Consider the following 20,403-nt stretch of genomic DNA (forward strand, 5'->3'; position numbering starts at 1 on the left):
GTGTTCCACATGTGCAAAAAAGTGCCCTTCCCCCCCCCCCCAGAGCACTTGCCCCCCAAGATGTCTGTGCACGCCACTGTCCCCGTGGGTTTCCTCCGGGTGCTCCGGTTTCCCCCACAGTCCAAAGACATGCAGGTTAGGTTAACTGGTGGCTCTAAATTGAGCGTAGGTGTGACTGAGTGTGAATGGTTGTCTGTGTCTATTGCCGCTTTTCCACTACCAACGCGGCTGAGTTGGGCTGAGCCGTGCCGAGTTGGGCTGTTGGAGTTGCATTTCAACTACAATCGCGCTGAACCGTGCTGGCTGGAAGTGGGTGGACACATTGGGTGGACACATTGGGTGGAGTTAGCGAAAGTGGGTGGACGTCAGGTGATGTCGTTAGGCGGCGCAAACAGTGACATCAGTGACCTTTTAAGCGGTAGTCTCACAACCCGGAGAGTAAACAATAAACATGGAGGACATGGAGTCGTTAGTGTTGCTGGTCTTGGTGCTGTGGCTTGTTGTCACCGACAACGCCAACAGGTACTGGCAAGAGCGTATAGATGAGGCGAGGCGCATAAGGCTTCATAATTCTCGTAATTCGTAATTATTCTTCTTCCGGGTTTACGGTGTTTACAGATCCCAGCGTGCTTGCGGGGCGTGTATGGGCATGTGAGGACACTCCTCCTCACCAATCAGTGCACAGGGGAGTGTCTGCTCACGCCCCTAGCCTCACCCAGCTCGGTTTGGCTCGCTTCAGCCCCACTCCAAAACCGTGCGAGTTTTGGGGGCTGAGCAGGGCTGAAGCGAGCCGAGTCGTGCTGTTCTTAGATAGTCGAAACATGAGCCGTGTCGGGCTGAAGTGAGCTGAAAAAGGGTAGTGGAAAAGGGCCATAAATTGAGCGTAGGTGTGAATGTGAGTGTGAATGGTTGTCTGTGTCTGTGTCAGCCCTGTGATGACCTGGCGACTTGTCCAGGGTGTACCCCACCTTTCGCCCGTAGTCAGCTGGGATAGGCTCCAGCTTGCCTGCGACCCTGTAGAACAGGATAAAGCGGCTACAGATGAGATGAGATGAGAGGAGACAAACTTGACTTGACACTTTTGAAACTCTCTCGCGAATGACGTTCGCAAGCTGTCGCAGCCCAGTGACATACTGGCTTTACACCATTCCCTCAGTGAAGCATGGTGGTGGGAGCATGATGCTGTAGGGAGCGTTTCGTCAGCAGGGACAGGAAAAAACAGGATGGAAGGAAAGATAGTTGGCACTAAATACTGGGTAACTCTTGAGGAAATTCTAATTCAGTGTGTTAGAGATGGAGAATCATCTTCCAGCAAGACAACACAATGATCCTCAAACATGCTGCTAAATCACCATTGGAGTCATTTAAAGGGATACATTGCTTTTAAAGGGCTTTAAAAGGGCCTAATCAAAGCCAAGACTAGGAATGTGTTATCAAATCAGTGCTGTGTGTATAAAATTAAATAAAATAAACTGATTGTTGTTTGTTTGTTTATTTCTCTCTCTCGCATGCTAACCGCTTTTCTGTCGGCCAACTTCTCTCACCCCTTAAAACCCGAGTGATCCGGAAGTGCAGCACAACATCAGATCTACACATTATACATGTCGCATTCTTGCCCACGTCATGATTCCAAGATCAGCAAAACTACCGAAGAAGAAGAACTAACCAGCCCTACTCACACTAGCTAGCGACTTTCTAACGCTATATACACTTTATAATTTACTGTCTCGGCACATGAGCGGGACGAAAAGGTTTTCTCTCTTATCTCGAACGACTCACCAGTAATATAAGCAAACACTTCAGTGTCAAGTTCGGGAAACTCGCTCTTCAGTATGTCCACGTACGTCGCCATGTTCCACCGCGGCTCCTGCTGACACTCCAGTGCGCATGCGCAGTATCTCCAAGCCTCCTCATGCGTTTTTGGGGTTGGTGATAGTCGCGCGCGCGCGCGTGCGCGCAAAGATTTCTGGGTACTTTTAATAATTCTGTTTTTTTTTTAATTATTAATTTTAATGACAACCAAAAACACGTTTGAGGTCAGATAACCTTTATTTTACCATTTCTGAATGATGAATTGCTTAATTTAAAAGAGAGAAAACACTGCGTGCATATTATGCAAATTAGGAAACATCCTCTCGACCACACAAGCCACGCCCACTTTCTTTTGCTCTTGAAAGTGGGATCAAAGCATCCTTGTGCTCATTTTTCTAAGAAATAATTTGCCATTTATCAATCCAATCTGAGCCGCTAGTATAGGAGTACTTGCTGAAATCCGCATTATGTCTGAAAATTAATTTAAAAAGTGGACATATAATAATCTAGAAGGGCACTCAGTAGAGTCCATACCTCCACGGGGGGGTGTTAGGGCCTCTGCATGCTCTTGCGACAAGGCTTTCGCAGATAGCTTTTCGCAGACAGTTGTAATTTATCGTTGAGCGGGGAGTAATAGGTGTGCGCGATGTTATTCACCGCCACAACGCAAGGGGGCGCGAAGTCACGAAATCGCTAGGAGTAGTTGGTGGGTGTGGTTAGTGGAGTGTTTATCCTCCGGTTACTTATAATGACTAGAACTGGAGTCGTATAGATGTACGTACTTCCTCGATCAACCGCTCTTCGTGCTGCTCCATCTTCGCTCGTGTTTTTAAAAATAGCGGTCGTGAAAACAAACCAAACCGGGAAAGTAGGGAAGCGGAAGTGCGTGTACAGCGGATGTAGAGTGGACCAATCAGAGCCCTCTTATCTGCGACGCTGTCTGCGAGGCTTCTGCGGTGGTCACAATTTTTGGGAGGTGCGCGCAGAGCGTCTGCGAAGGTGGGGGGGCTACGCAGACGCTATCTGCGACACCGTCTGCGAGGACTGGGTTGTCAGCATAAATTGGCCTTTAGACCAAAAATTTGTTTCTAATGTTCTAATGTAACTAAATGTTTCCGGTAACTGTTGATCAGTCCTGCACACCGGCTTGGAGGAATTTTAGCCCATTCCTCCATACAGAACAGCTTCAACTCTGGGATGTTGGTGGGTTTCCTCACATGAACTACTCACTTCAGGTCCTTCCACAACATTTTGATTGGATTAAAGTCAGGACTTTGACTTGGCCATTCCAAAACATTAACTTTATTCTTCTTTAACCATTCTTTGGTAGAACGACTTGTGTGCTTAGGGTCGTTGTCTTGCTGCATGACCCACCTTCTCTTGAGATTCAGTTCATGGACAGATGTCCTGACATTTTCCTTTAGAATTCACTGGTATAATTCAGAATTCATTGTTCCATCAATGATGGCAAGCCATCCTGGCCTAGATGCAGCAAAACAGGCCCAAACCATGATACTACCACCACCATGTTTCACAGATGGGATAAGGTTCTTATGCTGGAATGCAGTGTTTTCCTTTCTCCAAACATAATGCTTCTCATTTAAACCAAAAAGTTCTATTTTAGTCTCATCTGTCCACAAAACATTTTTCCAATAGCCTTCTGGCTTGTCCACATGATCTTTAGCAAACTGCAGACGAGCAGCAATGTTCTTTTTGGAGAGCAGTGGCTTTCTCCTTGCAGCCCTGCCATGCACACCATTGTTGTTCAGTGTTTTCCTGATGGTGGACTCATAAACATTAACATTAGCCAATGTGAGAGAGGCCTTCAGTTGCTTAGAAGTTACCCTGGGGTCCTTTGTGACCTCGCCGACTATTACACGCCTTGCTCTTGGAGTGATCTTTGTTGGTCGCCCACTCCTGGGGAGGGTAACAATGGTCTTGAGTTTCCTCCATTTGTACACAATCTGTCTGACTGTGGATTGGTGGAGTCCAAACTCTTTAGAGATGGTTTTGTAATGTTTTCCAGCCTGATGAGCATCAGCAACACTTTTTCTGAGGTCCTCAGAAATCTCCTTTGTTCGTGCCATGATACACTTCCACAAGCATGTGTTGTGAAGATCAGACTTTGATAGATCCCTGTTCTTTAAATAAAACAGGGTGCCCACTCACACCTGATTGTCATCCCATTGATTGAAAACACCTGACTCTAATTTCACCTTCAAATTAACTGCTAATCCTAGAGGTTCACATACTTTTGCCACTCACAGATATGTAATATTGGATCATTTTCCTCAATAAATAAATGACCAAGTATAATATTTTTGTCTCATTTGTTTAACTGGGTTCTCTTTATCTCCCTTTAGGACTTGTGTGAAAATCCGATGATGTTTTAGGTCATATTTATGCAGAAATATAGAAAATTCTAAAGGGTTCACAAACTTTCAAGGACCACTGTAAATGAGAAATCAAGTCTCAGACTAAAAGTATAAGCATTATACATCCATCCACCTGCTGTTAGATGTAGTTCTCTAATCCCTTGATGCATGAAATCGTGCAGATCCAAATCAAGAGCTTCAGTTAAATGTTCACAAATGTTCAAACATCAGAACGGGAAAAACGGTGATCTCAAAGTGTGACTTTCTTTCACTGTGGCATGGGTGTTGGTTTGAGCCAGACGGACTGGTCTGAGTATTTCAGAAACTGCTGAGGTTTCTCCTGGGGTTTTCACACACAACAGTCTAGCACAGAATGGTGCGAAAAACAAAAAAACATCAAGTTGAGTGAGGGACAGTTCTACGAGTGGAAACAAATGCCTTGTTGATAAAAGAGGTCAGAGGAAAGTGGACAGGTTCGTGGTTCGAGATTTCTTTTTTGCCAGGAAGGATATGGTAACTAATGACAACTCTTTACAACCGTGGTGAGCAGAAAAGCATCTCAGCATGCAACAGAAAATCACACTGCGTTCCAGTCCTGCAGCCGAGAACAGGAATCTTAGAACCAAGAACAAGTTCCTATTAAAGTGGTTAGTGAGTGCCGATTTGATGTTGATCACATGATAACAAACTGAATCTTTAAAACTCTGCATCTAAAATATTTGAAGTGTTCATAAAACATGATAAAATTCAGTCATCACATAAATCAGACAGTTTGCAATAAAGTTTTTTTTTTTTTAATGTTTTCAACCATGGAAACAAAAAACACCTTTACAAAAAAACACGAGATATTTATTTTTATAGTAATAAACAATGCATCTACAATGGATGGAGAACTTGGAATTAAAAACATATGGAATGGAGGATCGATCCGTTATAAATAAATGCGGCACAGTTCTCAAAAAAGTCCTCGTGTACTGCACAGGTTTGGACGTGACTGTACTACAACAACAAATCAATACTGAAAGCTTCTTTTGGTCTGAATGTCATCCAGAATCTGCTGCAGCTCTTCATCCTCAAATCGACCTTCCAAGCTACCGGAGAATGAAGGAAAAGGGAGTCAGTGATTCAGTCCTGTTACAGGGTTTAACTCTTACAATTAATGCGCTATAATACATTTAATACACTCACAGAGCTCATATTTCCCTGACAACTGTTTGCCATTTACACTGTCTTGCAAAAGTATTCATCCCCCTTGGTGTTTGTCCTGTTTTGTCGCATTACAAGCTGGAATTATAAGAGATTTTTGGAGAATTAGCACCATTTGATTTACACAACATGCCGACCACTTTAAAGGGTAAATTTGTTGTTTTATTGTGACACAAACAATAAGTTGGAGAAAAAAAAAAAAAACAGAAATCTGGAGTGTGCAAAAATATTCACCCCCCTAAATAAGAGCTGGTCCAACCAATTCACTTCATAAGGTCACAATTAGATGATTAAGATCCACCTGTGTGCAATCAAAGTGTCACATGATGTCTGTATAAATCAACCTGTTCTGGAAGGACCCTGACTCTGCAACGCTACTAAGCAAGCAACATGAAAACCAAGGAGCCTCCAAACAGGTCAGAGACAAAGTTGTGGAGAAGTATAGATCAGGGTTGGGTTATAAAATATATCCCAAACTTTGAATATCCCAGGGAGCACCATTAAATCCATTATAGCAAAATGGAAAGAATATGGCACCACTACAAACCTGACAAGAGAAGGCCGCCCACCAAAACTCACAGACCAGGCAAGGAGGGCATTAATCAGAGATGCAACAAAGACACCAAAGATAACACTGAAGGAGCTGCAAAGATCCACAGCGGAGATGGGAGTATCTGTCCATAGGACCACTTTAAGCTGTACACTCCACAGAGTGGGGCTTTATGGAAGAGTGGCCAGGAAAAAAAAAAAGTAATTGCTTAAGAAAACACGTTTGGAGTTTGCCCAACAGCATGTGGCAGACTCCCCAAACACATGGAAGAAGATTCTCTGGTCAGATGACACTAAAATTGACCTTTCTGGCCATCATGGGAAATGCCATGTGTGGCGCAAACCCAACACCCTGAGAACACCATTCCTACAGTGAAGCATGGTGGTGGCAGCATCATGTGTGGGGATATTTTTCATCTGCAGGGACAGGAAAGCTGGTCAGGACTGAAGGAAAGATGGATGGCACTAAATACAGGGCAATTCTGGAGGAAAACCGGTTTGAGTCAGCCAGAGGTTTGAGACTGGGACGAAGGTTCATGTTCCAGCAGGACAATGACTCTAAACATACTGCTAAAGCTACACTGGAGTGGTTTAAAGGGAAACCTTTAAATGTCTTGGAATGGCCTAATCAAAGCCCAGACCTCAATCCAATTGAGAATCTGTGGCATAACTTGAAGATTGCTGTCCACCAACGCAACCCATCTAACTTGAAGGAGTTGGAGCAGTTTTGCCTTGAGGAATGGGCACAAATCCCAGTGGCTAGATGTGCTAAGCTAATAGAGACATACCCCAAGAGACTTGCGGCTGTAATTGCAGCAAAAAGTATTGACTTTTTTGGGGGGTGAAAACCTATGCACACTCCAAATTTCTGTTTTCCCCCCCCCCAATCTTAATTATTATTTGTGTCACAATAAAAACCAACAATGTGCACCTTTAAAGTGGTAGGCATGTTGTGTAAATCACATGGTGCTAACCCTCTAAAAATCCATTTTAATTCCAGCTTGTAATGCGACAAAAGAGGACAAACACCAAGGGGGATGAATACTTTTGCAAGACACTGTAAATGATCTAAATGTGTAAATTCAAAATAAAAAAAAAGGGAAAAAAAGCTTAATTCTTGAGATAAAACACCCCAAAGCCTAGTATACATTTATTAAATTAATTTGTTTGGCCACTTTTTTTTCCTTTCTTACATTCTAATCAGCCATGACACGCCTTTTGACTTGAAGATTATTAAATTAAAAAAAAAAAAAAAATCACTGAGTACTTTTAAGACTCATGATGTTGATCAGACTGTACCTGGGAATGAGGGCTTTCGCTTCTTCTGCAGCTTCGGGACACAGATTGGCCAAACTCGCCAGCTCAAATTTATGGAGCTTCTTCTGCAAGAGTAAACTGTTGGGGAAAGAAAAAAAAAAAAAGCCATTGAAAGTGCTTCAGTGAAACTGGATTTAGACAAAAATCTCAAAAGTAATTCACGGATATGGAATACCAAGAGCTACACATCATCAATACCAAGAGCTACACATCACATTTATGATATATGTCCATAAATATGGACATATATCATCGGGAATTAACACTAAGGACAAAAACTTTATTAGAAACACTCATCCTCCCATGGTTTGTAGTGTAGCGGCTAACATGAAATTTTCACCAGAATATTTCACTTGGTGAGCAAAGCATGAAAATTGGCACACATGTAGATCAAACCATACTGTTTCCAAAACAATCGCTGGCCATCGCGATTTCCGCCATTTTAAAGATGGCCGCCGCCGTTTTCAAAATGGCGTCATTTTCAACAACCAAATTTCCAAAATATGGACATATATCTTTATCGTGGTCGTTTTTTTGGCCGGATTTTCACAATTTTAATGTAGAAGGCTTTGGTTATTATGTGAGTGAAGTTATAATGACTATTCTTTCTAAATAATTCAACCTGGATCAAAACTGTCCAGGAGCATGATAAAAGTTTGATTCAAAAGGGCAACTACGGCTACGTTCACACTGCAGGCTGAAGTGACTCAAATCCGATCTTTTCGCCCATATGTGACTTGTATCCGATCTTTTATTGACAATATGAACGACACAGATCCGATTTTTTCAAATCCGACCCAGGCCGTTTGGATATGTGGTCCTAATTCTGATTCCTATCCGCTCTTTTCATATGCGACTTCAGTCTGAACCGCCAGGTCGCATTCATCCGACTTACACGTCATCAACAAGCCACAAACGTCACTATTCTGCGCTGAAGTAGGCGGCGGGTCTCTCAAAAAAAGTTACAACAACATGGCGCATAATCATGGGCGCAGATAGAGGGGGGGGGACGGGTGGGATTCGTCCCACCCAGATTTAAATTCACCTCGTTCGGTCCCCCCCACTTATAGGGAGGAAAAAACGTCTATGCTATCTTTCTTTGCATAAGGCAAACCTCACGGAAAAATCAAAAGACTAATTACCATTCGGTTTATTGAGGTGCACGGCAGTGTATACATAGTTGCAACAACTCACATAAAACAAAACAAAGACTGATATTCGGTTGGTTGAGCTGCGCAGACTGCACAGGTTGCGAGCTCAAGCTTGGTTGCTATGGTAACCCACAAGTTTGACAGGCATATCAGGGTTGGTTTGCTGGCAGCTTTGTCCCCCCCAGTTTTTTGTCCCCCCCAGTTCAAAAAAACGTATCTGCGCCCCTGCGCATGACATCAATGCGAGGGACGCTTCGGGCTGTGAAGGTTCTGAATCTTCTCAATGGAAGGACGCAGAGGTTAGGGAGCTGATTTCCATTTGGGGGGATGCAGCTATTCAAGCTAGATTGGATGGGTCATACCGCAACCGGGCGGTTTTACTTCCGTAAACACTGGCCATGCTCACTGCGTGTGACGTCGTCGTATCCTGCAGTGCGCATGCGGAACACTTTTAGGTCGCTTTTCGTTCATACTGAGGATCACATACAAGTCGCATATATTTGTTAATGTGAACGACCTCACAAAAAAATCGGATTTCACAAAAAAATCGGAATTGAGCATTAAGCCTTGCAGTGTGAACGTAGCGTAAGAAACTGTTGTTTTATATTCTCAAAAGAGTAAATTGCAAACACTACCAGGGCACAATGGTGCAATTTACTGCCGTTAAACTCGGCATGGGGTTCAGTGTTCATTATTGATACAAAGTCTCAAAATACATTACGATCCGCCCCGTATATACAGGTCGTGATGTCGTATCCGAATTGACGGACTGTGCTAACGCGGGAGAGCCAAGCCAAGAGGGACGGGGCTAAAAGTCCCTCGAATGGTGTACAGATCGCACGGGAGTTAAATTGCACTGGATGAACGATCGGGCTAAGTGTAGGAATTCCATCTTCGAACCTAGTTGTATCCCATACGTTAAAGTGTTATAGCTGTACGTGGTAAAAGGATAATCCCTCGGCCTTTAGTTATTGATAGTGACAAGTCATTTTCCTTATTACTGCATTCGTATCTTTTTGCAATTACATTTGAATTTGTTTGTTTGATCATTTGTTTTGATAATCATGTCGAAAAGAATTCGACTTTCTTTGTCTGCTCAAGAGAAGCATATCACAGATTGGTCAAAATGTTTTATATGTCAGGAAGACAAAAATGAATCACTCAAATCTCCTTCACCTACAACTGACTCTGCTAAATCTGGTTACAGAACGTTGTCTGCTAATATTCCGGAGTTTGCCAAAATCAATGAAATGCCCGTTCCTCTTGACATTCAGCGAATAGATGAAGGCGATGGAACAGAAGCTGCCCTGATAAAACACAATGCAAAATATCACGAGTCGTGTAGATTGAAGTTCAATAACACCAAACTTCAAAGAGCTCAAAAGAGACACCAGCCACGTGATGATAATTGTTCCGACCAACCATCACCTAAATTTACAAGACAAAGGCCTATTACCACAGCAGAAGAGCAACCACACTGCCTTGATGAATGTTTTATATGTGAGAAACCATCATCCCGTTTTCAGGCTTTCGTCTAAACGGGGGAACAGGGGCGCTGCGCCCTCTTACTCTCGGCGTGCGCCCCCTTACCGACTCCGTGAAAACATCCCAGCAACACCACGTGACAATGTGTCTGATCATCAAATACGTTATAATTGCTCCAAAAATATTCCAATCATAGTAGATACACCGCCAGACGGTGCGAAAACAATCCAAATTGGCGTTTTCCAGACTGAGGCGCCATGTTGTTTAGTTGTTTACTTGTCGCGGCTGCTCTCGCGAGATTTGACATGGGTTACATACAAGGTCAGCTGACTTGTAGAGCGAGATTTCTCGAGACTGAATGACCTTTCACCCACCGGCGCAGGAGCTTTTGACAGAAGTAGTTCGCGAGTTGTTTTTGTTGACACTTGGGCATTTAAAGATGTCGTCCCACGGCACGAAGCGGAAGAAAGCCAAAGACTGTCCGGGGCAGAAGAAGATTAGGCCAAATAAAAAAAAATTTAAAAAAAAAGTGTGTTTCTGGTAACCCGACCGATCGAGAATTTCCGCGTCGAAATTGCCGACCGTAAAGTTTTTATTACAAATTTCCCTCGATATTTTAGTGTAAGCGGCGTTAGTTTGTCATAATTTTTTGTTTCAACGCATTCAAGTTGTGAAAGAAACGATAAAAAGTAAAATGTTTCGCCACTTCTATCAGCCCTCCTGCATAAACTGAGCCGAGCCGCCATTTTGAATCCTCATTCAAGGCTGTAATGCAAATTGCTTCCTTTTCAGTATACAAGTGCACTTCCATGGCAGGGAAAAACACTACATTTTGCCGCCTATGTAGTCCCCTATTTATACAAATAGGAGTCATTCAGGATTCAGCCATGTTTTTGCTCGACCCAAGTTCTACAGTAGGCTAGGCTAGGCCGTCTGCTTTTAATGGAAGTAGCCTAGCCTAGGACGTTATTTTCACATTATTTCTTGATAAGGTGTTTTCACGTTATTACATGAAAATTCGCTTCCGTAGATCATAACTCGAACTCTCGCGATATTTTTTTTATTCGTTTAAAGATTTAAAACACTTATTTTATTATGATGTGTGGTATAAAGGATTCTGTGCCAAAATACTATTTTGTAAGATGTTTACTTGTGTTAATTTTTTCGAACAAAATTAAAAAAAAAACAAACAAACAAACAAAAAAAAAACTTTCCTACCTACCGACCTTATTTTAGTATTTCATGTTACCGGAAACACACTTTTTTTTTTTTGGCCTTACTTCTTTTTTTTTCAATGTTGACAGACAATTTGTTACAATTTCCCTCTCAGATAGCCTCAGAATGTCCCATTGGAGCATTTTTCAAAGGCTTTGCACGGCGGGGGGGGGGACGGGGGGGGGACAACCGGCACCATCCCCCCCCCCCCCCCCCCTCGCCATGGTGAGCGCCCTCATACTAAATTTTTCTAGAAAAAACCCTGCCGTTTTGTACAAAATAACTATTATGGCTATGGGGAGTCATATTGAGGTAGATATTAGCAAAAGAAAAGAATTTAAATTAAAAATGGTACATATAATAATAAAACTAGTAGGCGAAAACTGTAAAAAATGACACCATTTTGAAAATCATGGCAGCCATCTTGAAAATGGTGGAAACTTGAGTGGCCAACGATGATTTTTGGTCAGGTACATGCAGACAAAGTTTCATGCAAAATTTGGTGCTTTGCTCACCAAGTGAAATATTTTACCAGCTATCCGCTCCACTATAGAGATCTTGCAGTCACGTGACCGGAAAGTACACAACCGCCATCGTGTCGGTCAAAAACACCGCTGAATACTGCTGCACTCGTGTACAGAATGGATCAATTTCAACCGACGGACTACACGGCTCATTTTTCTAATGAACAGATAACTAGATATATGTCTAAAATAAACGATCTACAGATTTGTGACCCTTATGGCTTTCCGGACGGAGTTTTCACGACCGGATTTTGAACTGCCAGCGGAATACCCAGAAGTGTATGATTACCTCATCAACTTTCCCTCGCTGTTCAGTGGTGAAGCACTGCCTGCTTATAAACCTCTGCACAGTTATCTTTACAGAAATTCAGGATTTGTCAGCGACTCAGATGTGGCATCTTGTAAACAAGAAAATAATCCTCACTGGATGGGTAAGTCACTTAAGTATTGAGTATAGCACTGACCAGCCGATTATAGAATAGAATAAGGTAATTCCAAATCGTCCGTGTTGTTTACATGGATCTGGCGTTGGAGAGGTAGAGGCTTGGCAGTGGAGGTTTGAGTGGCTGTTTTCTGAGCTTAGTCAACAGGCCGGCTCTGCCTGTAGCCTCGCTTCTGCTCCCGGCGCCGCCTCCTTCGCTTTACTTCCGATAACAATCCACGGAGACCCCGCTGGTCTCGCAATCTGGTCTCGTCCGGAATGTTTTTTTTTTTTTCTCGTCCGGAATGTTGTGCATGCGATGGAAATCACTACAAACCGTCATTTTCTGCTGGAAACCAATGTCCAGTAAGTCCATACGGTTGTAGTGGATATTGAAGTCCGGTACAGACGAACAACACGCAAAAATACACACAAAAAACATAAAAACCGTGCACAGGTAGGGAGAGCTTGTAGCCGCAGCCGTTGTAGTAGAATTGTATATAGTAGGGTTTTCCAGAAGAAAAGGTAGAAGTAAAAGCAGAAGTAGAACCAGAAGTAGAAGGCGGAATATGGCGTTTGACCTACAAGATGGCGTCTGTCACAATCTGGATCGGCTGTGACGTCACATGCAAGATCTCTATAGATGCAGTTCTCTAATTCTTTGATGCATGAAATCATGCAGATCCAAATCAAGAGCTTCGGTTAAATGTTCACAATGTTCAAACATCAGAACGGGAAAAACTGATCTCTGATACCCCTTTTCCACCAAATCAGTTCCAGGGCTGGTTCGGGGCCAGTGCTGGTTCACAACTCGTTCAACTTGCGAGCCAGCTGAGAACCAGTTTGCTTTTCCATAGCTTGCGGTGCTAAGGGAAGCCACGTCATTACGTCGCTGTATACATCAGTTACGTCATTGTATACGTCAGTTACGTCGCTACGTTTGCATAAACCTTGGCGCGAATATCAAAGCAAAAACACGGAAGAAGCAGCAGCAGCAACAACAACAACAACAACAACGATAATAATAATGGATGACTTCGCGTTTGTACAGCTGCTGCTTCTCGTCGCTTAAAAATGGCGATCTTTCGCGGTCTTGTTATTGTTGTTGGTCTTAACAACTCCGCCCCCCCGCTGACATAAGCGGTTCTTTCCTCTGGCCCAGCAGAGAGTTGGTGCTAGCCTGGAACCGGTTTTTCTGGCCCAGAGCCAGTTCTTTGTCAGTGGAAACAGAAAACCCGGTTCCAAACTAAGCACTGGCCCCGAACCAGCCCTGGAACTGCTTTGGTGGAAAAGGGGCAACAGTGTGACTTTCTTTGGTGGTGTTTACATTAGACCGTATCAGCGGATCATCAGATTAACGTTTTTAAAACGATTAGTGTGCACACAGCAACACCAATACACGGATATACTCGGCTCCGCAGGCATCCTGCGCTCCAAATCACTCCGCCCTGAACAGCGAGTGCCCTCTGGAGGGTGCGCACTCCGGCCCTGCGCAGCTCACAGAGCGCGCGAGTGGAGTGCACGAGCAGTGATTTGGGACTGAGCCGCTGTGTGTGTGATCCCAGTGCATGTCGGGCATGCGCGTCACTTACCACTTGCAAGTGGAAGGATGGCAAGCCTAAAGACAATCATAACTACACAATGGGCAGTATTTGCATCAGTATTTGCAGTATTTTCATACTTTTATACTCTTTAATGAAAGGTGATACAAGGCGGAAGTCCGCGCCGTTTTTCAGCAGTCACGTCACATGACCAACGCCAGCGAATCAGGAAGGTGGATGTCACAGTGACGTTGTCCAATGACGACGCCAGCTAGAGCTCAGCACAGCGTATCTGCGTATCTCAATGTTTACACAGCACCGGACCAGACACAATCTGGATTGAATATGTGGACCCTGGCGGATTCCCGTTTCCCGGCGTTTCCAGGCGTTTTAATGTAAACGGACAGTGCATCCGCGAAGAAAACGAGACAGATACGGTCTAATGTAAACTTGGCCTTTCACTGTGGCATGGGTGTTGGTTTGAGCCAGATGGACTGGTTTGAGTATTTCAGAAACTGCTGAGGGTTCTCCTGGGGTTTTCACACACACAACAGTCTAACAGAATGGTGCGAAAAACAAAAAACATTCAGTAGCGTGAGCGACAGTTCTGTGGGTAGAAACAAGCTTCTTGTTGATAAGAGAGGTCAGAGGAAAATGGACAGATTGGTTCGAGCTTTTTTCTGCCAGGAAGGAAGGATATAGTAACTCATAGCAACTCTTTACAACCGTGGTGAGCAGAAAAGCATCTCAGCATGCAACAGCAGAACACCACATTGGGTTCCAGTCCTGCAGCCAAGAACCGGGAACTGAGAACCAAGAACAAGCTCCTATTAAAGCAGCCAGTATGTGTATAGTGGACAGATTTACAGAAATCTCCAATCATGATATTTAGAAGCTGGTTCTATGGTTCGAATGGCTAGTTTACTCCTATAAGCTTCCTGTTTTGTTTGTTTTTGTCTTTTAAAGGGGAACTGAAGTCATTTTTAAACTTGCTTTATTTCTTAACGTTATTCAATTACGTTTTCGGTTTTAGTAACCTTATATTGTGACTCATATTGGCAACTAATTGCAATTAAATGTTATACTTATCGGCCTATTCGGTTTTTAGCTGTGTTGAATTTAGTTCGTTTGGTCCACGGCAGGCATCGCTTATCCGCGCGATCTTCACCAGACTTTGAAGCGTGAAGCGTCAGCCAGGTGTCAGTGCTGCCATTTTGAAAACCGTTTTCCAAACGAAGTATTGCACAAAAACGAGTTTAAATGACGATTACTGCCTACTTTTTTCAAACTTTCCTGATCGCTATCAAAACAAACAAAACTCCCGGCTTGATTACGTCAGCATTCGAAAGCGGGCACGCGCGTCTTTTGACCACCCCAGTGTCTGAAATCGCTCCCTACTCACTATATAGGACACTATATAATGAGGACGCCGTTTTGTAGCGCTGTCCGAAACCTTAGTGAGGATTATTACACCCTATATAGTGCACTCAAAGTATCCCACAATGCATTACGAAAAGTAGTGTACAACGATGGTCACTAACCAAAGCAATATATCCCATCATGCATTGCGGTCACGCTGAAAGAAATCAAATTAAAAGTCTCAAATTTGATTTAATAAAAGGCAGCGGCGAAAAAGAAAAAGTATTCAGCCTTGATTTAAAAGAACTAAAAGCTGCAGGTACTTTATATTGATTAATGTGGGAAACGCGCTCAGTATAATATGGATTTATCACAAAAATACATGCGCGTGTTTATTTTGAAACCCACCAGCCGACTGATCTGGCACGTTTTAATTGTGCGACAGTATTGACGTAAATACCAGCGCGACGGAGTAGTGTCCGAAAGCGTTTTTTAATTTTACCAATGAGCTCACTATATAGTCCTCTATGGACCCTTTTCACGTGACGTCACGACAAACGCGGCCGCCATTTTGGACATGTACTACCAGTAGTTTACCACAGCCAACATTGAGGAACGACAGCAAAGAAAGTGTTTATTTTCAGCAAGACTTCCATCATGCCACTATGTTGTTGTGCACCTGGATGTAGTAACCATCAACAAACAAGGCAAGGGTTATCGTTTTATCGGATCCCGGTAGATGCTGACCGACGGAGAAGATGGATAGCGGCATACCAACGCTTGTGTAGTGACCACTTTGTTGGAGGTAAGACGAATAAAATTAGCCAGAAAAGGCGTTACATTGCTGTTAACATTCCATTCTAGTTTACTGTAATTATGATCTGGCAGCTATTTACACCGGATCCAGTGTAAATAGCTGCCGGAGCCAACGTCCGAGCTAGCGCTGGCTCCGGCCGCCCGCCCGCGAGCTAGCGCTGGCTCCGGAACCTCGGACGTTGGCTCCGGCAGCTATTTACACTGGATCCGGTGTAAGTAGCTGCCAGATCATAATTACAGTAAACTAGTAAATACAGTTTTCTGCATCTCGCTCCTTTTTCTTTTATGTTTGTCGCCTTCCTCGCATTCAAACCGATTCGAGCCGAAGTCCACTACATGTCCAAAATGGCAGTCGCTGTCACGAAGGTCACGCGACTGAAAAGGGTCTATACAGTAATTCCCTATATAGGGAGTAGGGAGTAGTGAACGAGTGAGCGATTTCGGACACAGATGTCGGTCGCTTTGATTTCCGCTGTACGTTTTACTTCCGTCCTACGATGTCTTGCACAGGTCTCAACAAATCTCGTTTACGGCCGTTGCTTTGACATGTGGACTGATAACTTATGCCGCTTTTCCACTACAAACGCGGCTGAGTCGGGCTGAGCCGTGCCGTGCTGAGTCGGGCTGAGCGGGGCTGTTGGAGTTGCATTTCGACTACAACCGCGCTGAACCGTGCTGGCTGGAAGTGGGTGGACACATTGGGTGGAGTTAGCGAAAGTGGGTGGACGTCAGGTGATGTTGTTAAGCAGCGCAATCAGTGAGCTTTTAAGCGGTAGTCTCACGACCCGGATAGTAAACAATAAACATGGAGGACATGGAGTCGTTAGTGTTGCTGGTCTTGGTGCTGTGGCTTGTTGTCACCGACAACGCGGACAGATACTGGCAAGAGCGTATAGATGAGGCGAGGCGCATAAGGCTTCAGAAATTCTCGTAATTCGTAATTCTTCTCCTTCCGGATTTGCGGTGTTTACAGATCCCAGCGCGCTCGCGGGGCGTGTGTGGGCATGTGAGGACACTCCTCCTCACCAATCAGTGCACAGGGGAGTGTCTGCTCACGCCCCTAGCCTCACTTGGCTCGCTTCGGCTCGCTTCAGCCCCACTCCAAAACGGTGCGAGTTTTAGGGGCTAAGCAGGGCTGAAGCGAGCCGAGTCGTGCTGGTTTTTGGTAGTCGAAACGCGAGCCGTGTCGGGCTGAAGTGAGCTGAAGCGAGCTGAAAAAGGGTAGTGGAAAAGGGCCATTATATAACAGAGCATATTTCACATATTTCAGACACTCATAACTTGCTATAGCAGCGACAAAATAGTGATCAAAAATATATTCCTATATTTAATAAAATGAGAGAATTTTGAGAATAAAAAAATTTGCCTTTAGTTCTCCTTTAACGAACTCCTGGTAACTGATGCATCATACAGTGTAGGAAGGATTTATAAACTCGGATTTAATACATGAACTTCATAAAGATGAGGGAAAACACTTCCGAAATGCTTCTCTGTACAGTTTCCCCACAGCACTTGTTTTCCCCCTTTCCAAGAACAAACTTATTGCATGATTTACGAACTCTCCTTTGTATTTTGGTTCATGCGACACTGCCTCAGTGTCCACACTCATATCCAGGTGTCAAGGTAGAACCTGTGCACGATGCCTTGGCGTCCTTTCAGAAGTATAAATCCCTCCCCCAACCTACGTCAAAGCTCCAATACCCATCACTAACATCGTTAGATCAGATAAAACAGAATTGGGTACACAGAAACCACGCAGTAACCCCTCGGACCTGCGCACGCTGGCGATGGTCTCCCGGTTCTTGAAGCGGCTGAAGCGTGCCGTGTAGTTTAGTGTCTTCATGAAGACCTCGGAGAGCTCCTGTTCGTCTTCAGCGCTCTCGTTCTGCTGTTTTCGGTGCTCCAGGAGCATGTGGACCTCAGAGTTCAGGAGAGTCTCTGAATTTTCAAACTCTGTCACAAAACAACATGTGGCAATCTCAGACATGACAGGGATATTAAGGTTTGCAGCATTACTGTGACACGACTACAAAACGCCTCCATTACTTACTTATATTCAAGTATACATGATGCAGGATGGATTTATAGTGATTTGCGCATGCACAGAAACACTCATTTGTACAATTGTGCTTGAAGGTTTGTGAACCCTTTAGAATTTTCTATATTTCTGCATAAATATGACCGAAAAGATCATCAGATTTTCACACAAGCCCTAAAAGTAGATAAAGAGAACCCAGTGAAACAAATGAGACAAAAATATTATACTTGGTCATTTATTTATTGAGGAAAATGATCCAATATTACATATCTGTGAGTGGCAAAAGTATGTGAACCTTTGCTTTCAGTATCTGGTGTGACCCCCTTGTGCAGCAATAACTGCAACTAAATGTTTCCAGTAACTGTTGATCAGTCCTGCACACCAGCTTGGAGGAATTTTAGCCCGTTCCTCCGTACAGAACAGCTTCAACTCTGGGATGTTGGTGGGTTTCCTCACATGAACTGCTCGCTTCAGGTCCTTCCACAACATTTCGACTGGATTAAGGTCAGGACTTTGACTTGGCCATTCCAAAACATTAACTTTATTCTTCTTTAACCATTCTTTGGTAGAACAACTTGTGTGCTTAGGGTCGTTGTCTTGCTGCATGACCCACCTTCTCTTGAGATTCAGTTCATGGACAGATGTCCTGACATTTTCCTTTAGAATTCACTGGTATAATTCAGAATTCATTGTTCCATCAATGATGGCAAGCCATCCTGGTCCAGATGCAGCAAAACAGCCCCAAACCATGATATTACCACCACCGTGTTTCACAGATGGGATAAGGTTCATATGCTGGAATGCAGTGTTTTCCTTTCTCCAAACACAACACTTCTCATTTAAACCAAAAAGTTCTATTTTGGCCTCATCCGTCCACAAAACATTTTTCCAATAGCCTTCTGGCTCGTCCACGTGATCTTCAGCAAACTGCAGATGAGCAGCAATGTTCTTTTTGGAGAGCAGTGGCTTTCTCCTTGCAACCCTGCCATGCACACCACTGTTGTTCAGTGTTCTCCTGATGGTGGACTCATGAACATTAACATTAGCCAATGTGAGAGAGGCCTTCAGTTGCTTAGAAGTTACCCTGGGGTCCTTTGTGACCTCGCCGACTATTACACGCCTTGCTCTTGGAGTGATCTCTGTTGGTCGACCACTCCTGGGGAGGGTAACAATGGGCTTGAATTTCCTCCATTTGTACACAATCTGTCTGACTGTGGATTGGTGGAGTCCAAACTCTTTAGAGATGCTTTTGTAACCTTTTCCAGCCTGATAAGCATCAACAACGCTTTTTCTGAGGTCCTCAGAAATCTCCTTTGTTCGTGCCATGATAGACTTCCACAAACATGTGTTGTGAAGATCAGACTTTGATAGATCCCTGTTCTTTAAATAAAACAGGGTGCCCACTCACACCTGCCTGTCATCCCATTGATTGAAAACACCTGACTCTAATTTCACCTTCAAATTAACTGCTAATCCTAGAGGTTCACATACTTTTGCCACTCAGAGATATGTAATATTGGATCATTTTCTTCAATAAATAAATGGCCAAGTATAATCTTTTTGTCTCATTTGTTTAACTGGGTTCTCTTTATCTACGTTTAGGACTTGTGTGAAAATCTGATGATGTTTTAGATCATATTTATGCAGAAATATAGAAAATTCTAAAGGGTTCACAAACTTTCAAGCACCCAGAATAACAGCAGAGCAGAAATGTGCTATACTGCATGCGTTGTGTTTATAATGATAACACAGAAAAGAAGCCATGTGAAGAGAAACAGATTCCTCTAAACGAACCTTTGGGGAAAGACAGCTGTGAGGCGTCTTCTTCAATATCACCCACGTTTGTCGCTCCTGCAGCCGCCATGACGGTGTTTACACTTTAATTTGACCACTTTAGCTGTAAAATTAAATCAACACGCTAAAGTGAAACTGGACTTATAATAAAAATTCTCAATTTTATTATATAAATATTTAGCTACATAGTTTAAAGAAAGGATAAAGTCGTTTGCATATTAAGCGCGCGTTCACTCATTGGTGCAGAAAACACTACTTGGTCACTGTATTTCCGCTTCCGGGATGACAACCGGAAGTAATCCAGGTTTCATGTTAGAAGCTTTCACTTTTCTTCTTCTTAAATAAATAAACATTTTCTTGCTTTACTTTCTTGATTAAAAATAAATATTTTTTCTTCCTACCATAAAATATTTTTTTATTAATTGAACAGTGGAAAAATACAAACTCTCAGGGAGGATATGGATTAAAATTAAAGATTAGGGGATTCATGTAAGGGAAAAACATACAATAACAAATCAAGTGCATGTAAATTACATTTTAAATTAGGCATTTAAATGAACACAACGGAGCAGAGACAAAAAGGAAAAGGATTCATAATGAGATGAGACAATAACAAATAACGAGCAATGTCTATACTTGTTTTTCTTGCAATTTTACAGTCTATTTTTTTTTTTAGATACAAGAAAAGTCATTAATAAATCCAGGGAAGGAGGGCTTACAGTTTCTCCATTTTGCACAGTGAATATGATATTTACCCCTTAATAAAATTATGTTCATAATGTCTGAGACAGAAGAGGGCA

The 20,403-nt window shown here is 43.2% G+C and overlaps 2 protein-coding genes across 2 annotated transcripts in view; both read right to left on the reverse strand.

Annotated features, from left to right (window-relative positions):
- The window catches only part of abcf3 (ATP-binding cassette, sub-family F (GCN20), member 3), a 64,075-nt gene extending 62,203 nt beyond the window's left edge, over positions 1–1,872 (reverse strand). Inside the window, exon 1 of the mRNA XM_060913380.1 lies at positions 1,780–1,872. Coding sequence (XP_060769363.1) covers positions 1,780–1,852 — 73 coding nt within the window. The 5' untranslated portion in view covers positions 1,853–1,872. The remainder of the gene's footprint in view (positions 1–1,779) is intronic.
- Positions 1,873–4,958: 3,086 nt separating this feature from the next.
- polr2d (RNA polymerase II subunit D) lies at positions 4,959–19,873 on the reverse strand. Its single transcript, XM_060913491.1, has 4 exons — positions 19,604–19,873; positions 17,544–17,724; positions 7,242–7,337; positions 4,959–5,278 (listed from the first exon to the last, which is right to left on the reverse strand). The coding sequence occupies exons 1-4, from the start codon at positions 19,671–19,673 to the stop codon at positions 5,200–5,202; spliced, it is 426 nt and encodes a 141-aa protein (XP_060769474.1). The 5' UTR covers positions 19,674–19,873; the 3' UTR covers positions 4,959–5,199.
- Positions 19,874–20,403: the final 530 nt, after the last annotated feature.

This window comes from Neoarius graeffei, chromosome 1, assembly GCF_027579695.1.
Source record: "Neoarius graeffei isolate fNeoGra1 chromosome 1, fNeoGra1.pri, whole genome shotgun sequence".
Classification (NCBI taxonomy): domain Eukaryota; kingdom Metazoa; phylum Chordata; class Actinopteri; order Siluriformes; family Ariidae; genus Neoarius; species Neoarius graeffei.

Coding starts and splice junctions, on each gene's coding strand:
- polr2d (XM_060913491.1), bottom strand. CDS start 19,673: ATGGCGGCTGCAGGAGCGACAAACGTGGGTGATATTGAAGAAGACGCC. Junction 17,725..19,603: donor ACAGCTGTCTTTCCCCAAAG/GTTCGTTTAGAG, acceptor GTTTTGTGACAG/AGTTTGAAAATTCAGAGACT. Junction 7,338..17,543: donor ACCATCGCCAGCGTGCGCAG/GTCCGAGGGGTT, acceptor TTTCCCCAACAG/TTTACTCTTGCAGAAGAAGC.